The 17,122-nt window shown below is 44.5% G+C and overlaps 1 protein-coding gene across 2 annotated transcripts in view; it reads right to left on the minus strand.

Annotated features, from left to right (window-relative positions):
* COMMD1 (copper metabolism domain containing 1) overlaps positions 1–17,122 on the minus strand; it is a 65,301-nt gene that overhangs the window by 22,786 nt on the left and 25,393 nt on the right. For both annotated transcript variants that reach the window (XM_053380375.1, XM_053380376.1), the window contains exon 2: positions 16,511–16,792. In XM_053380375.1, the coding sequence (XP_053236350.1) occupies positions 16,511–16,792 (282 nt within the window). The remainder of the gene's footprint in view (positions 1–16,510; positions 16,793–17,122) is intronic.

Below are 17,122 nucleotides of genomic sequence, written 5' to 3' on the forward strand. Positions count from 1 at the left end.
ACAGACCAGTTCCCAGAATTGACATGTACTTGAACTGCGCTTCAGTACTTATAGCTGCATTTCAGTTCAGCCCATGGAGGTAGCCAGGATTTCTGCTGGGCAGGGGGCAGAACCAAGCTATCTGTGATGCGATTGGTCAGTTAGCTAAGCATTTATATTTATTTACTTGATTTAGGGGGGCAACTGCCCCCCTGCCTACGCCCATGGTTCAGTCTTAGTATCCCCATCGCTGGTGTGCAGGACTCCCAAAGCCAAGTCCTGCTGCCCACTCCCTTGTTTTCCCACGCAGACGTCAGGCTCCACATTTACATTGAGAAGGAGGCTGGGGTCCGGGGAGCAAAGAGTGGGAAATGTTTGCTATTCTAGGGAAGAAGCTGGGGGAATGTCACTAGAATCGTTGATGCCGCCCAAACCAGGACAGATACACCCAAAGCATTGTGTGCTTTGTATGCTTGGGGCATTTCAGCACTCGCTTGAAGGTGGAATATGAGGGGTGAGGGGGGATATCAGAAGGAAAATGGGCCGCCATCAGCCCCATACAGACATAGCATTGCTGTGTTTCCACATTTCGGCTTCAGTTCTTTATGAATAAAAACAAGCTTTCATTATGCCAAGCACTGCAAATACACACCCACAGAACTTGGGATGATAATCATGTGAAAGGTCTCACATCTAAAGACCTCAAAATAAATGTTTTGTCATGTTCCACATTTTTTCTGTGACCCAGCAGACATACAGAAAAGCTAAATGAGCTCTTTGATAATTGTCTGCTAGGGGACAAAATGAAATTAGTAAAGGAAGAAGCCAACATTTGAAGCAAACCAGCTAGAATTCTCCACAGAGAAATGGGATTTATTGATCTCAGTTAGGAAGATTTGTTCTTGCGTTTTCAAGCATTTGTTCAAAAGTATCATTTTCCAAATGCAGAATCTGTTCCAAGAACACAGGAGGCTGCTTTATACAAAGACCACTACATCTAGCTCAGGATTGTCTTATTTATTTTGCATTATTTAAGTTTTACTTTAGTTTTATGTCTCTCACACAACCTGATGAAATGAACCCAACAAAAGTGGATTCCATAATAAAATATTAGTCCTTTAAGAGCTGCAAGGATGACTGGGTTGGTTGATCTGCTTGCTTCCCTTACCTCTCACAGCACAGGCTATAGCTGATGTTGTCACCCTTACAAAATGTTTAATATAAGTTGTGTCAAACACACACACACACACACACACACACACACACACACACACACACACACTACTGTGATGAACAGATCTATGGAAATAGGTGTTTTTCAACTGGGGTGATACCTCAGATCAGGAATAGTGGTTTTTACTAATAATTCTCTTCTCCTCTGCAAAAACCCACCTTGAATTGCAGTTACACTAAGAATTATACCATAGATCAGGTTTCCTACTCTGTTGCCTTCCAGATGTTGCTGTACTGTAACTCCCAACATTCCTGGACACTGGCAATGCTGATAGGGCAGATGGGAGTCCAACATCTGGACAAGGACTCCTTCTTAATGATTTGTTAGCTGCGCTGGGAGCTGTATTTGGCTGAAGGGTAGTGTATTAGTGTATATTTCCTTTAAGTAAATAAATGAAACTTTCAACACCAAGGAGGTGCTTAGAGAGATGAGATTTCCAATAACATCATTAATTGAGGCAGAACCTGGTGACTCACTTCCTCAAGCACCATTACAAACTCCAGCCACAGCAACCGCTTCATCCTCTGTCACATGTTCCATCTGCAGCTCTACTGTCTCTAGCGTGGAGCTGGCTAGACATCCAAGATGCCTGAAACCAGGAAGCAGTGAATCACTATCAGTGCTGTTTATTTAACACAGTCAAATTTTTCAATATTTTCTGTTTATTTGTTAAACACCCAAAAGGCAATAGACACAGGAAAAACTTGCAAGCATATTATTAGAAGAGGTGGTCTCTACTGAAAGCCTTTCCACTTGTAAAATTTCACGTGCACCCATACAACCTTCATGTAGAAATGTGTGAAAGCAGACATACATCTCTAAGTCTGAGCCAGAAAGAGAGGAACTGAAAGGATAGTGGAACTATAACATGTATCTCAAGAAAAGGAGTTCCAGAAAAGTCTGTGCTTGCGGTGCCTTTTGTATGGCACAGCTGAGAGTTAAGTATAAGGACTTGGTACCAGTATGATCCCCTGGAACTGCCACTACTATTGCCTGGGTACTGCTGAGAGGAGCTCTGAGCTAGGGAAGGAGTAAGTTGATGGCACTTCCAAACATAAATATAAAAGAAAATGTAGGGAAAGATGTATGGATAATGGGTTTAGGAAGGTTTAAACTTTTGTCTCTGGGTCAGAGCCGTTCTACCCAGACTGCCTGGATGAAAACGGGATCCGTTCCGGAGCCCTGTTCGCATCCTGAAGCGAATGCAACCCGCATCCACGTGTCTGCATGTCGCGATTCGCCGCTTCTGCACATGCGCGTGATGGCATTTTGACCATCTGCACATGCACGAGTGGTGAAACCCGAAGTAACATGCTCCGTTACTTCTGGGTTGCTGCAGAGCACAACCTGAAAATATTCATCTCAAAGCTACTTCAACCAGAGGTATGACTATATTTCATACCTTCAGACTATGGGGAGACAGATTCACTCCTTACAGAGCCCTGAAAAGCAACATAATCTTGAAATGGCTGAGGCATGGGCTATTTCAGAAAGGTTTTTTTAAACAACTAAAACAAGGGCTACTCTTAACAAGGGTCCTATAATGAAAGTGTAACCCGTCCAAATATTCAGGCGCATAGAATGCAGCCACTCCCATGAGCCTAGGCTGCAGCTGTAGTACTGAAAAACTTGCAATAATCTGAGAAATATCTGTGGATAAACAGATTATTTTGAATTACAGTTTATGCAATGAATCCTCACAGCGATCCTAACATAGAAAGCAAGGCATAAAAAAACTGCATGTGGGAATTGTTTAAGCATCGCACGAAAGATCTAGCTTTCAATAACGCTTTTATTAACTGACATCCTCCAAAAGCACTTCAACATTATCATTCTGTAATTTGCAGGAAAACACTCTTACATCTATAAAGTGCTGCTTACTATTGTTCTAGCTCCACAGAATGAGCATACTAATAAGTTATAGAACACTAACAGCCCTGCACCTGGCTTTGCTTGGGAATTCTAAGAACCAAATACCGTATTTTTCGCTCTATAACACGCACCCGACCATAACACGCACGTAGTTTTTAGAGGAGGAAAATCCGTAGGCATGCCACCCATAGGCATTCCCTCCATAACACGCACAGACATTTCCCCTTACTTTCTAGGAGGAAAAAAGTGAGTGTTATGGTGCAAAAAATACGGTAATTAAAAAAAATCAAATCAGAACAGTTTTGAAAGGCTCAGTCTACCATCTTGATTCAATATGGCACCCAAGTCTACTATATATAGACAATCTTCTCCTTGTTCTCAGGAACCATTATGCAAACATTGGTTAGAATTTCTGGTGATGCTAGGAATGTTAACAAGAACAACAATTAGAGTTGTTCTTAAAAGTAGTGGTTAAAATTGGGACAGTTTTGAAAAGTTCAGTTCACTACCTTGATTAAAAATGGTGTCCAGTTGCATCTAAACACAGATGAAAAACTTACTCCTTGATCTCACAGAATTTGTTTACGGTATCTTAAAAGCAAAGCTAACCAATAAACAACTTTCCAAAATAAACAGTGGGTGCTTTGCCACGTGAAATTGTAAAATGATGACAACAGGCTCTAGAGGCTCTGTTTTACTGCTTATATATTCTTTGTTTGACAAAGGAAATTCAAATCTATACTTAACAAAATTACAGGACTTTGTACAAGTACAAATGCTTAAGGATTAAAAGGCTGACTATTAAAAGCAATAGTTTTCTGAGAAACAGAAAATTGACAGGAAGTCATGCAACAAGGAATGGTGTCACATTCTTAATCTACAATTATAACTTCTTCTTTGGGAACTTCCACATCCTGCCATAAACCACATGCAGTAGTGATACCACCACAAAATGGAAATTCCTCAATACCCCTCCCCCCAAGGAATTACAACAGAAAACAGAGGCCATCAGTTACAGAACAACCAATAATGGCTTGAACCCAGAGTTCCTGTGAGTCAAATTCTGCTCATTGAAAATTCATGCAGAAATGAGAGGAGAGATTTGAAGGGACCCCTGCAACTCACTTTCCCCAGTATTATTTTCCACCGATAAGAAAAGTTATTATGATAAATATTTTTTAATTAAATAATTAATGTTTTAACGACATCTATATAGCTTCTGGCAGGGTGAACATGCGGCCCTCAGCAACATTTGATGCTCCCCCTGCCTTTGCGCTGTGTAAGCAAGGCCCTTGGCTTTGAGGAGGCATGAGAGCTCTGACAGGGTCCTAGAGTCCCTCCTCCTCCTTCCCAAAGCCGAGTTAGCACTTACTCAGCTTTGGGGAGGAGGTGGGAGGGCTATAATACCCTGCCAGAGCGCCCCCCCCCCCCGACATACAACAAGGCAGTTTGCAGCCCACGGGTTCTGTATCAAAGTGCTCTTGCTGTGAAAAATTTCACTTGATATGAAAAGTCAGGCCACCTTGGCTTAGGGAGTGCACAGGGATATCTCTGAGTTTGAATCTGGCCCTTGAACTGAAAGTGGTTACCCACTCCTGGTGCATATGAAGGGCGGGCAAGGTTCAGACAGGAAGCAAACGGCAAGAGAGCTGGAAAAGGTGGAGAGTGAAGAGAAGGAAGACTGGTCTTTAAGAACCACAGTTTCTATTAATAAAGACACACAGGAAACATAATTTTACTCTGTACCACCTGTTTGTGTACCTGGTTAGTGTGGGTTGCTTGTTGGCCTGAATTCTTTTTCATATGAATGTTTGAATACTTGGCATTTGAAGGCAGAGGCACATACACTGTAACTGACGTTTCTTGAAGGATTCATCATTGTGGTGAAATCAACATCTCCATCAGACACATATTTCCCCATCTACTTATGGATAAAAGCACTACTATGAATCTCAGTTTGCTAGGGTAAAAACATACTTTAGTTTGGCTATTGAGAGAGGAGCCACAGTAAAAGTGCCAATACATATTTTTGCTAAGATGATTTGAGCACCTCTGTAGTATGGAAGCTAATAACCCTAGCCTCCCCTACATGCTTAGAAAGGATGCATATGGGCTCAGTTTTCATGTCATGGCAAACGAAAGTTAATGTGGTTTACTGTGAAGACACGGAGGTGGACTGTTTTTTCCTTCCTGCTCAGGCTAGAAAGAAACAAACCACACTCCCTGGCTTAGTTTTATGTCTAAATGAGGGAGTATGGTTTGTTTCGCACCAACCAACCATAACTAGTCCATTCCCAAATCAAATTCATCCAGTTAATGTATTTGTAGATACTTTTGACATTCTCTTCACATCATATCTCAATTGTACAATGCATTTAAGTTCAGACATACATATCGGTATGTTGTAACAACTTCCAAAGCAATATAATAATATTAATAAGACTATCAAGGGTTCAGCCTCATTCTTCCTGAACTTTAATCTACATGGCCTGCCAGAAATCCAAGACAGCAGCTCAATGACAGAGGTTAATGGTGCCACTCAGAACGTGAATCATTCAACCCCTGCTTCTGTTTCACAGCACCCAGGTTAAGGTGATTGTTCATGTGAAATGTCAGGTATATACTTTGCGGAATGAGACATCTCCCTGTATCAAAGACCTCTTCCTTGGATAAGGGTGTAAGTTCTCCCTCAGGAGTTGTCAATGAAATGTATGCAAGCTGAGAGAGGGTTATACCAAGCTATGTTTTACTCACAGTAAACCTATTGAAATTAATGGAGATAAGTTATTCACACCGATTAATTTAATTTAAATGGGTGTACTCTGAATATTTTTAACAATGGATATAACCTAGTGACTGTAAGAGACACTAGTCTAGAATGTCTGAATCAACGTAGTCCTTTTACATTTAAGCATCACATCTGGCTACAGTGCTATATTTTCTTCTGTAATAATATTAATAATAATAATAATAATAATAATAATAATAGCTATGTGTCATGGACTGGCTGGATGAAGAGGAGTGTGAGGGGGCACTAGCTGGGAACCCCCAAGGAAAAAAGGCTCAGAGCCAGGGGACTAGTGTAGGATCACGATGAGTAGTCCAAGGGAGAAAAGGGAGCTGACTGGAGGAACAGGTGTCAGAAGCTGAAGAGGCAACAGGGTTTAGTGAACAGGAAGACGCTGTGGCAGAGGAGGGGGTCCAGGAGACAGAGATGAGGCAGGCTGCTGAAGAAGCCAGGGAGTCCCCCCCTTGTGCTGCAACCAGCTCCCCTCCCACCCCATCTCCTAAAACACACAGAGAATTGAAAAGAGCAAAGCAGAGATTGGTTGTGTGCAGATGCAATTTGTGACTGCTTGAGAAAGACCCTGGAGAGAAGGAGCCTTAGAGAGTGTTGAGAAGTTGGTGACCTTCAGTCCTTGCAACTGCCTCACTGGAACAAGACCTACGGGGAGGAGTTACTGGGATCACTTTGAATAAAGAGCCAACTTCACTGACGCCATGTTTTTTATTGCTGACCTATGCCTGCCACTATGGGCCAAAAATGGCAACTCCTTTTCGTGACCAGATCGAAAGGCATCTAGAAAAATGATCCCATTCAATAGTCATAGCTACCGTATTTTTCGCACCATAGGACGCACTTTTTCCCTCCTAAAAAGGAAGGGAAAATGTGTGTGCGTCCTATGGAGCGAATGCAGGCTTTCGCTGAAGCCTGGAGAGCGAGAGGGGTCGGTGCGCACCGACCCCTCTCGCTCTCCAGGCTTCAGGAAGCTATCCGCTAGCCGTGGGAGACCCAGCTCTCCCACAGCTAGCGGAGTGCTGCATTAATCCCGAAGCTTGGGGCGTGTGGAGCTCAGCGCGCCCCAAGCTTCTGGGTGCCGGCAAGGTCTCCGCTAGCCGTCTATAGTAGCGGATAGTAGCCTGCTTCCCGGAGCGTCGGGCGCCCTGAAAGCAGAGCACCCGGCGCTTCGGGAACACATCCGCAGCGTGGGGAGCCTTGCAGGAGTTCCCCGCAGGGCTCCCCATGCTGCGGATAGCAGCCTGCCGCCCGGCGCGAGGGGCGCCCTGAAGCAGAACGCCCCCTGCGCCAGGCAGACATCCGCAGCGTGGGGAGCCCTGCAGGAGTTCCCCGCAAGGCTCCCCAAGCTGCGGATAGCAGCCTGCCGCCCGGCGGGCAGGGCGCCCTGAATCAGAGCGCCCCTCGCGCCGGGCAGACATCCGCAGCGTGGGGAGCCCTGCAGGAGTTCCCCGCAGGGCTCCCCACGCTGCGGATAGCAGTCTGCCACCCGGCCGGCGGGGCGCCCTGAATCAGAGCACCCCTCGCGCCGGGCAGACATCCGCAGCGTGGGGAGCCCTGCAGGAGTTCCCCACAAGGCTCCCCAAGCTGCGGATAGCAGCCTGCCGCCCGGTGGGTGGGGCGCCCTGAATCAGAGCGCCCCTCGCGCCGGGCAGACATCCGCAGCGTGGGGAGCCCTGCAGGAGTTCCCCGCAGGGCTCCCCACGCTGCGGATAGCAGCCTGCTGCCTGGCGGGTGGGGCCCGCTGAAGCAGAGCGCCCCGCGCGCCAGGCAGCCAGCCCCACAAGCTCGGGGGACAGCAGGGAGGCGCAGTGCCACCATCCCGCTGTTCCTCGACCTGGTTCGGTTTCCCTGACCTGCTTTTGGGGGGGAAATAAAGGGAAATTTTTTTCCCTTTATTTCCCCTCCAAAAAACTAGGTGCGTCCTATGGGACGGAGCGTCCTATGGTGCGAAAAATACGGTACATCACTAAATCCCTCTTGATCACCTTCCCTCCAAAACACGGTTTTGGCAGCTGGGCAGCAGTTATCAAGCAGAATTGGATCCAGGAAGAGCCTCTTTAAGAATACTTATTAGATCTTAATAAGACAGAGTAGGAGGAATACATGGGGACTGAACAAAGGACTGCAGTTGGTGCATAAAGCCAGAAAACAGGATGAAAATGTCTGTGGACAGGAAAGATTTACATTTTCTTCCTCCTGTCCCTCATACAGCAATCCCTTGAATTTTCTTTGGATGCATCATATTTGATTTTTTCCCCAGCTGCTAAAGAATGTCTAGTGTATTCCCTGCTTATTTACACCTGATGCTTAAGTAAATTTACCCACCCACAAGTAAAGCATTCCACGCACATTTGCAGGTTTGAGGCACACACCTTTCCACTGTGCTAATAATAAGAATGGTTCCTTTTTCAATTTGACATCGGAATGGGAGAACCAGACTTGAGAACACTATTTTTAAACAAAGCAAACCCAGATCCCTGTGGTCCACAAGCTGGAACTAGTTATAAAATGGCAGCGCAAGAGTTCAGAAAACACTGGGTGAAATTCAGACAGGCAGCAACAACTAACCTAAGTGACACGGATCGCATGAGTGAAATGGGTTGTGTCCACCAGTGCTGTTCCTTGGTAAGAATGGGAGGGAAGCCATTTTTGGTGATTCTCCCTCCCTCCTGTAACCCCACACCCAAAAAATGGCTCTGGAGTGTTGGGGGATTCTCCAAAACAGATTTAGGATGCCAGGTGATGTGGCAGGTTGGTGGTGGAATGGCTTTCCTCTCCATTCTGCTGACAAAAGTCTTTCCGTAAGCTAAGTTGTACCACAGGATACAACCCAAAGTTATGATTTTGTTGTTATTCATTTCCTTTCTATACCGCTTTATATTTTTAAGAAAAAACTATCCAAGCAGTTTACAAACTACATTAAAACATCAAATAAAACAACCCAGAATAAAATATTACAGAAGAAAGCCAACTATAAAGTGTACATTCAAAGCAAGATAATGAACAGAAAACTAAAAAAATTATCTCAAAGGTTTTGGAATAAAATATTACAAAGGACCTCAAGTACAGAATGCACATTTAACAAAGCAAAGCTTTATTTTAAAAAAACTATCTTAAATGTCTTGTTTCCACCTCTTCGTGTATTATAGCATTAAATTCACGAAGCGTTGGAAACAAGGCATTTAAGATAGTGGGGAAAGGCCATAGTTCAGCAGCATGCAGAAAGTCTCTTGTTCAATTCCCTCCAGAGAGGCTGGGAAACACCCCTGACTGGAACTTTAAAGTGCTGCTTCCTGTGGGACCAAAGGTTTGCCTTGGAAGACTTTATATTCAAAAGAACTATACTTTCATAATATATAACTGAGAAGAATATGTTTACAATCTCATGCTTATTCACTTTGTTCCTTACAGACAGCTCCTGCACATGTTTCTCCCTGTGAACATTTAGGGATCTTCCTTTGTCTGTTTCACTTCAGAAAGATCACACTGACACACACTGTCCTCAGCAGTATACAGCAGGGGTAGGCAACCTCAGGCCCGGGGGCCGGATGTGGCCCAATCACCTTCTAAATCCGGCCAGCGGACGGTCCGAGAATCAGCATGTTTTTACATGAGTAGAATGTGTCCTTTTATTTAAAATGCATCTCTGGGTTATATATTTCAAAATATAGTCTGGCCCATTTTCATCCCCCCCCCCGAAATATAGTCCGGCCCACCACATGGTCTAAGAGATGGTGGACCAGCCCACGGCTGAAAAAGGTTGCTGACCCCTAGTATACAGAGAAACCTCTCTCAGCAGCCATTCTCACACCCCCCACACACAGAGAAACAGAGAGCAGACAAAAAAAACGACAGCTACTTGAATAACAGTCACAACAGAATGGAATGCCTCCCTTGTGTCTCTCACAATCAGCCAATCACATGAGAGCTACTGCCAAAGGAAAAACCCCAAGTTGAATATACACAGTTATTTAACATACCGTAAGTAATCAGTCCCATTTCAAGAAATTAAACCATTATCCTTAACATAATCTGCATAAGAAATGGACAGTCAAGATTCTCTGAGCTGCATATTAAAGAGGGTTTAGTGGATTTGAGCATGATCATCTTGCTTCATTTCCTCACCTAAGGTCAGATATGCCAGGCAACTAAACATCACATGATAAACTCTACTTTGATTTAGTCTTTTGAGACATTGGCAGCTGCAGAACAGTTTCAGCCTAGTTCATTCTGCTTCTTCAATTAACCCATCACCACATTCTGTTTGCATGCTAATGAAAAACTAAAGTGACGTCTTTCAAGATTGGCAGCAAAATGAAATCTCAAGAATTACTATTGAGTTCTTGTCTCTTGCCGGTTTCCTTCATATGCACAAAGCTAAAGTCTGTTTAGCCTAACTATGCTTGTTCAAGTCTCCAAACCCTGCTCTGCAGTTAACCACGGCTTGTTTGGGCCAACAAACCACAATCTAAAATTATGATTTGTTGTTAGCTTATGAATCATGTTTTCTTTTAAATATGGCTTGGTGTTATGTTTGAACCTGGCACCTTCCCTTAACCATGGTTTGATTGCCCATCCTGTCCAAGATGTTTGCCATGCTACAGAGTCTCAAGGCACGAATGGCTTGAGCGGCTAAGTTCACTAGGTTAAGTTCACTAGTTCACTAAGCTAAGCGGCTGTTGCTCATACTTTCGTCAAAGGTTACCTAACTCTTCCCTGCCCTGCTCCTCCATGACAAGCCTTTCCTTGCAAAGCAGGCAGCCTTGCTTCTCAACAATGAGAGGAGATGACTGCAGTCCAGTTAACACCTATAAGGGTATAAATGGCAAAGCAACAATGTAAAATTGTATAAAGTAGATGAATAAATGAGTAAATTAAATTAATATGGAATAGGCAGAAAATATAAAAAATAAATTTAAGGAACCTCAGAAAGAGGGGGAAGGAAGTCAGGTTTCAAAATGTTAAAATGATTGTAAAATTACTGAAATGTATAAAATTGAAAATCATAAAAAACAATGTAAAATTGAATAGTACACTAGCACCGTCAAAATTACTTGTATTTTAATTACTTAGATTGAAAAACACAACAGCAATTCAACTGGGAGTGGTGGTGGTGGGGAAAAAAGAGAAATCATTATCACTTGTAAAACGGCTAAGGCTTAAGTAGTTCACACAGTAACTCCACAAAATCCTAGGAGGATAAAACCAAACAGTGAGTTTTCAAACAAACCTCAATCCTCCCCATAAAAAGCTTGCAGCCTGCAGTTTGCAATTGGTTCCTCTTCTGCAACCACCTGGAGAACAATCTACACGGTGCCTGGACATCTCAATAACGTTGTCTGGACCTACTCACTGACCTAAGCTGCTTTGGGCTTTCACAACACATTTTAGAGGTGGTCTTTTATGATCAGTGCTAAGGGGCTCAGAGATGCTGCTCTAGAGATCACCATTCTAGGGAGCTCTCACCAAGCTAAATGACACACTGGGCAGCATAGGTGACCCACAGGTATGGTCTGCAAATTCCTCCTGTCACAGACACCCTCCCTCACTGGCAAGCCTAGGAGCCAACTCCTAGGGGGTGAGGTCTCTTTGGTCCCTCCTAATAAAATATTTGAGAGGGCTGGGCCTCCCCAAAGTTGATGGGCATTGCCATTCAAATGGTCCTTGGAATCCCTTGACTCATGGCAGAAGGCACCCCTGAGGAAAAAGACACAATAATAGACAGAGGAGTAAGTTGGGGTCTTTAGGGATCTTTGGTCCTCTACCAACATCCAGGAGAAACTCACTCATTAGTTTAAGGAAGATGCCATTTTACCTGGCTCTCCAAGGAAATGTGCCAGCAGACCAAGGAATGCCGTGAAAACGAAGAACAAGGAAATCATCACTCATAGCAAATGCTCAGGAGTGGAACCCAGGATGATGCCCGTCCACAAGGTGGCAACCACCCTTCTAGGTAGGAGAGACGCGACTCCTGGCTACGCTGCGAGGAGTGGCATTGTGTTCCTAACCAGCATCAGTAGAACGGTTCAGACCAACTTGCACAAGGAAACCAGCCTGTCAAGGCAGACTCCTCACCCCATCCTGGGAATCTCAAGGCAGCGACAGGTGCCAACTCTGCAAAGGCCACCATGATCAAACACTTCTGTTCCTTGGGCAGTACTCACAGCAGCCTTTTCCAAGGCTTGGACTGACTGCACGTGGTACCAACCCAGTGAGCAGCCCAAAGTCAGCCAAAGCACCATCACCTAGGAGACAGGGAGAGCCGTCTTCAAACACCTCCAACATCACTGTATACCAAAAGTTATTATTGCCAGAAGAAGAAGAAGAAGAAGAAGAAGAAGAAGAAGAAGAAGAAGAAGAAGAAGAAGAATTTATTATTTATACCCCGCCCATCTGGCTGGGCCTCCCCAGCCACTCTGGGCGGCTTCCATAGAAACCAAAAATACAGTAAAATATCACACGTTAAAAACTTCCCTGAACAGGGCTGCCTTAAGATGTCTTCTGAATGTCAGGTAGTTGTTTATCGCTTTGACATCTGCTGGAAGGGCGTTCCACAGGGCGGGCGCCACTACCGAGAAGGCCCTCTGCCTGGTTCCCTGTAGCTTTGCTTCTCACAATGAGGGAACCGCCAGAAGGCCCTTGGCGCTGGACCTCAGCGTCCGGGCAGAATGATAGGGGTGGAGACGCTCCTTCAGGTATACTGGACCGAGGCCGTTTAGGGCTTTAAAGGTCAGCACCAACACTTTGAATTGTGCTCGGAAATGTACTGGGAGCCAATGTAGGTCTTTCAAGACCGGTGTTATATGGTCTCGCCAGCCGCCCCCAGTCACCAGTCTAGCTGCCGCATTCTGGATTAGTTATAGTTTCCAAGTCACCTTCAAAGGTAGCCCCACGTAGAGCGCATTGCAGTAGTCCAAGCGGGAGATAACCAAAGCATGCACCACTCTGGCGAGACAGTCCACAGGCAGATAGGGTCTCAGCCTACGTACCAGATGGAGCTGGTAAACAGCTGCCCTGGACACAGATTTGACCTGTGCCTCCATGGAAAGCTGTGAGTCCAAAATGACTCCCAGGCTGCGCACCTGGTCCTTCAGGGGCACAGTTACCCCATTCAGGACCAGGGAATCCTCCACACCTGCCCGCCTCCTGTCCCCCAAAAACAGTACTTCTGTCTTGTCAGGATTCAACCTCAATCTGTTAGCCGCCATCCATCCTCCAACCGCCTCCAGACACTCACATAGGACCTTCACCGCCTTCACTGGTTCTGATTTAAAAGAGAGGTAGAGCTGGGTATCATCCGCATACTGATGAACACCCAGCCCAAACCTCCTGATGATCTCTCCCAGCGGCTGCATGTAAACGTTGAAAAGCATAGGGGAGAGGACAGAACCCTGAGGCACCCCACAAGTGAGAGCCCAGGGGTCTGAACACTCATCCCCCCCCCACTTTCTGAACACGGCCCAGGAGGAAGGAGCGGAACCACTGTATGACACAGGTTAAGGAACTGGATAAAGAACAGCATACATACACCAAAAGGAAAAATTTAAGAGCAAAAGGGAGTAACGAAAGATGCACTAAAGCCTCCCCTGCCACCTTTCTCACAAATGAGGCTCAGGTGCCAGAAGTGGACTCAGAGATGGGCGGGGGTTGGGAGTAAGTGGCAACAGAAAATATTCAAGGTGATCTTGTTCCCAACTGTATCCTGCTAACACATTTTTTTTTTGGTTCAGTGTTTGATGATGTAGTAGAGAAATAATGTAGAGGAAAAATAACCATTGACATCGTGCACAGCTTTTAAACAGCGTTCAGCATAATAAATCTGTTTTATTCTACTTCTCCCTCAGCAGTGTGAACCTTGCCCTTTTATTATTGTTTTGTTTTTGTTTTTCACATTTCACTTTATCCAGTTACATAACTGTTCCAGCTAATACGTATATTTTCAAGGTGAACAAAGCTCAAGCGATTACATTTATCCTGGTCACTAGGGTGACCGATTTCTAATAGTTTTCACTTGGGAGATAGTATATTTTTAATAAATTGCCACCATTACACCTGTCATACAAAAGTAAAGTAGGAAAGACATGTAACAGTCTGGATTAAAGTTGCAGGAAATGGGAAAACACTACTGCTCCTCCGCGTCTGTGCAAAGTCTTTCCACAACTACTATAAAAGACATTTTGAATGCTTTCTCCTGCCTCTTAACACCTCTAACTTTGCTGCTTCCTTTGCTGAGCCTGCTTCTAAAAAGGTAAAGGTAAAGGAGCCCTGACAGTTAAGTCCAGTCGCGAACGACTCTGGGGTTGCGGCGCTCATCTCACTTTACAGGCCGAGGGAGCCGGCGTTTGTCTGCAGACAGTTTTTCCGGGTCATACGGCCAGCATGACTAAGCCGCTTCTGGCGAAACCAGAGCAGTGCACGGAAACACCATTTACCTTCCCACCGGAGCGGTACCTATTTATCTACTTGCACTTTGACGTGCTTTTGAACTGCTAGGTTGGCAGGAGCAGGGACTGAGCAACGGGAGTTCACCCCGTTGCGGGGATTTGAACCACCGACCTTCTGATCGGCAAGCCCTAGGCTCTGTGGTTTAGACCACAGCGCCACCCGTGTCCCTTAAAATATATGTAGAAACCACTATTTCATGTGATCAGTCTGTAATGGCAATCAACTCAAACAACACAAATTTGATACAACCACAGTTTTCCAACTTCCTATTTCTTCCCCTTTGAGATAACTGTAAAAATTCCTACACATTGCAAAGGATTCTGAAACAGATTCTGAGGGCATTCTCAGGTCATGAAGGGTGCCATCCAGGCCTAACTGCTTCTCCATTAAGTGCGCATTTCAAAATGCACTCAACATTCCCCTGAGATAGTGCCTTTCACAAAAAGTTCCACAGTTTCTCACAATCTGTGTACTTGGTTGCTTGTCCACCAAGGCTAAGCATCTCTTCAAGGAATCTCTGGTCAGTTTCTGTGGAATGCCAAGTTTCCTAAGAACACAATCTTAAAATGGCTGGCATATGGTAATGATAACAAATGCCAGCACATTCTGAAACAGGGAGGGGAGAGAGAATTATTCAGGTCACTTAAACTATTTGTACAATAAACTATCTGAGATAAAGGTCTTGAGAAAAATTCACAGGATGACGTTATCATTAGCTTTGACCAGATCAAGGAATATCAGATGAAGGATCTGATTTTAGTTATTTGGGATGAGTGTAAAACTAAAATGAGAAAGTGACTTTAAGAAAGTAATGCATTTAAGAGATGTAATGCTTTCAGAAACATATATGAAAGCAGTAAATACTTTCACCTTGAGCAGAGAGTTAGCCATAGTGCTGCTGCATGACATGCTTCTGTTTAACATTAGTAGGTGCCAAGAAGAACCAAAAAGCTGAGAACAGATCCCCCACCCCAAAATCTGGCTAAATCCTTATATATACCTAACTGTTCCTCCAGTGAACTGAGAATAGCATTTGAACTTTGCAACAGCTCTGTCAGCTAGCTAAGTTGTGAAAGAGTGACTTGCCCAGTGAGCTTCAGAGCCAAGTAGATATCTCAAAATAGGTTTTTGCATGCGCAATTGTAAAGCTCTCATCACAACAACACGAAGGCTCTCAACCAAAGACCCTCTTCTTCACACATGGTGTTTTTCTTACACGGAAGGTAACTGGGAGTCAGCTCCTGTTCTGCAATAATTCTACATGTGTAGAAGCAGGCTTGCACATGTGTAATTATTGCAGAACAGGATTTGTGTAGAAGCAGGCTCGGGGTCGCGGGTGGCGCTGTGGGTTAAACCACAGAGCCTAGGACTTGCTGATCAGAAGGTCGGCAGTTCAAATCCCCACGACGGGGTGAGCTCCTGTTGCTCGGTCCCTGCTCCTGCCAACCTAGCAGTTCGCAAGCAAGTCAAAAGTGCAAGTAGATAAATAGGTACCGCTCTGGCGGGAAGGTAAATGGCATTTCCGTGCGCTGCTCTGGTTTTGCCAGAAGCAGCTTAGTCCTGCTGGCCACATGACCCGGAAAAACTGTCTGCAGACAAACACCGGCTCCCTTGGCTTATAGAGTGAGATGAGCGTGCAAACCCAAAGTCATCCGCAACTGGACCTAATGGTCAGGGGTACCTTTACCTTTACATATATTTACCTAAAAATAAGTAAAACACTTTTCAACCATATTCACATCTAATGTACATTTGTTTAAGACTGCAGACACCAGTGATCAGCTGATTGGTAGTGCCTGGAAAGCCCATGCACAGCACTTTGCAAGTCCTGATAACCAGAGGCTTCTTGGGGCTTGCAAAGCATTGTGCCTTTGACTAGATTCCAAACTGTGCATACTAAAATGCTTCACCTGATATCACTGTGATGTCACGTGACTGACAAACCTGCCAGTCTTGTTCCACAGAGGATGGGGGAAGATAAAGATCAGTTCTGTTGGTGAGAACCAGTTCTCTACCCCTGAGTAAACAATAAACTGTGTAAGATTGTATCAATAGACACCCACAACTTGGCAGAGTGATCTGTGTCTGTATGGTTTCTCAGTTGTCTGACATTGTTGGAAGCTAAACCCCATGTTTAAGAAACATTTTCGCACTGATAAAACAAGATAAAAATTGCTCACCTGTCCTTGCTTCCCCAGTTCCATTTCAACTATTGCCACAGGGTTGTTTAACTGGTCAGCGTGTCTTGACTGAGACTTTAAATCCACTCTCCAGCTGATGTTTTTCAAGCTATTTTCCCACTTGCTTTGGTTTATAAGGCTGTCTCGAATTTTCACTCGGTGGCTTTTCCAAAATTTGGCAATAACTGCAGCTTGCTCAGTTGTGATGCCTCCTGGTTTCTTCGTCTGTGCAGTCAAAAAAGCCTCTAGCTGATTTAAATCCATGTCAGCCGAAGCTATTGACTGAAACAAAAACAAAAAAAAATAGATTCAGGTAGGTAGTTGTGTTGGTCTGACGCAGACGAAATAAATTGTCCAGTAGACATTTTTTTTTAAAAAAAATAAATTAAAAATATAGTCTGTGTTAGTGTACTCTTAGAAAACTGAGGTATGGAATACAAATCCCTAATAATACTACATTAGTTACCACTCCTCATTCTTGCAGAAGGAAACATAGAATGGATTCAGTTAACCAGTTCCCAAAACATAATGCAGTAGTATATAATCAAGGAAGTGCGGACAGTGAACAGAAAAGGCATAAACTCTTCCATAACATACATTATTTGGTCCTTA

This window comes from Podarcis raffonei, chromosome 3, assembly GCF_027172205.1.
Source record: "Podarcis raffonei isolate rPodRaf1 chromosome 3, rPodRaf1.pri, whole genome shotgun sequence".
In the NCBI taxonomy this organism is placed as follows: Eukaryota; Metazoa; Chordata; class Lepidosauria; order Squamata; family Lacertidae; genus Podarcis; species Podarcis raffonei.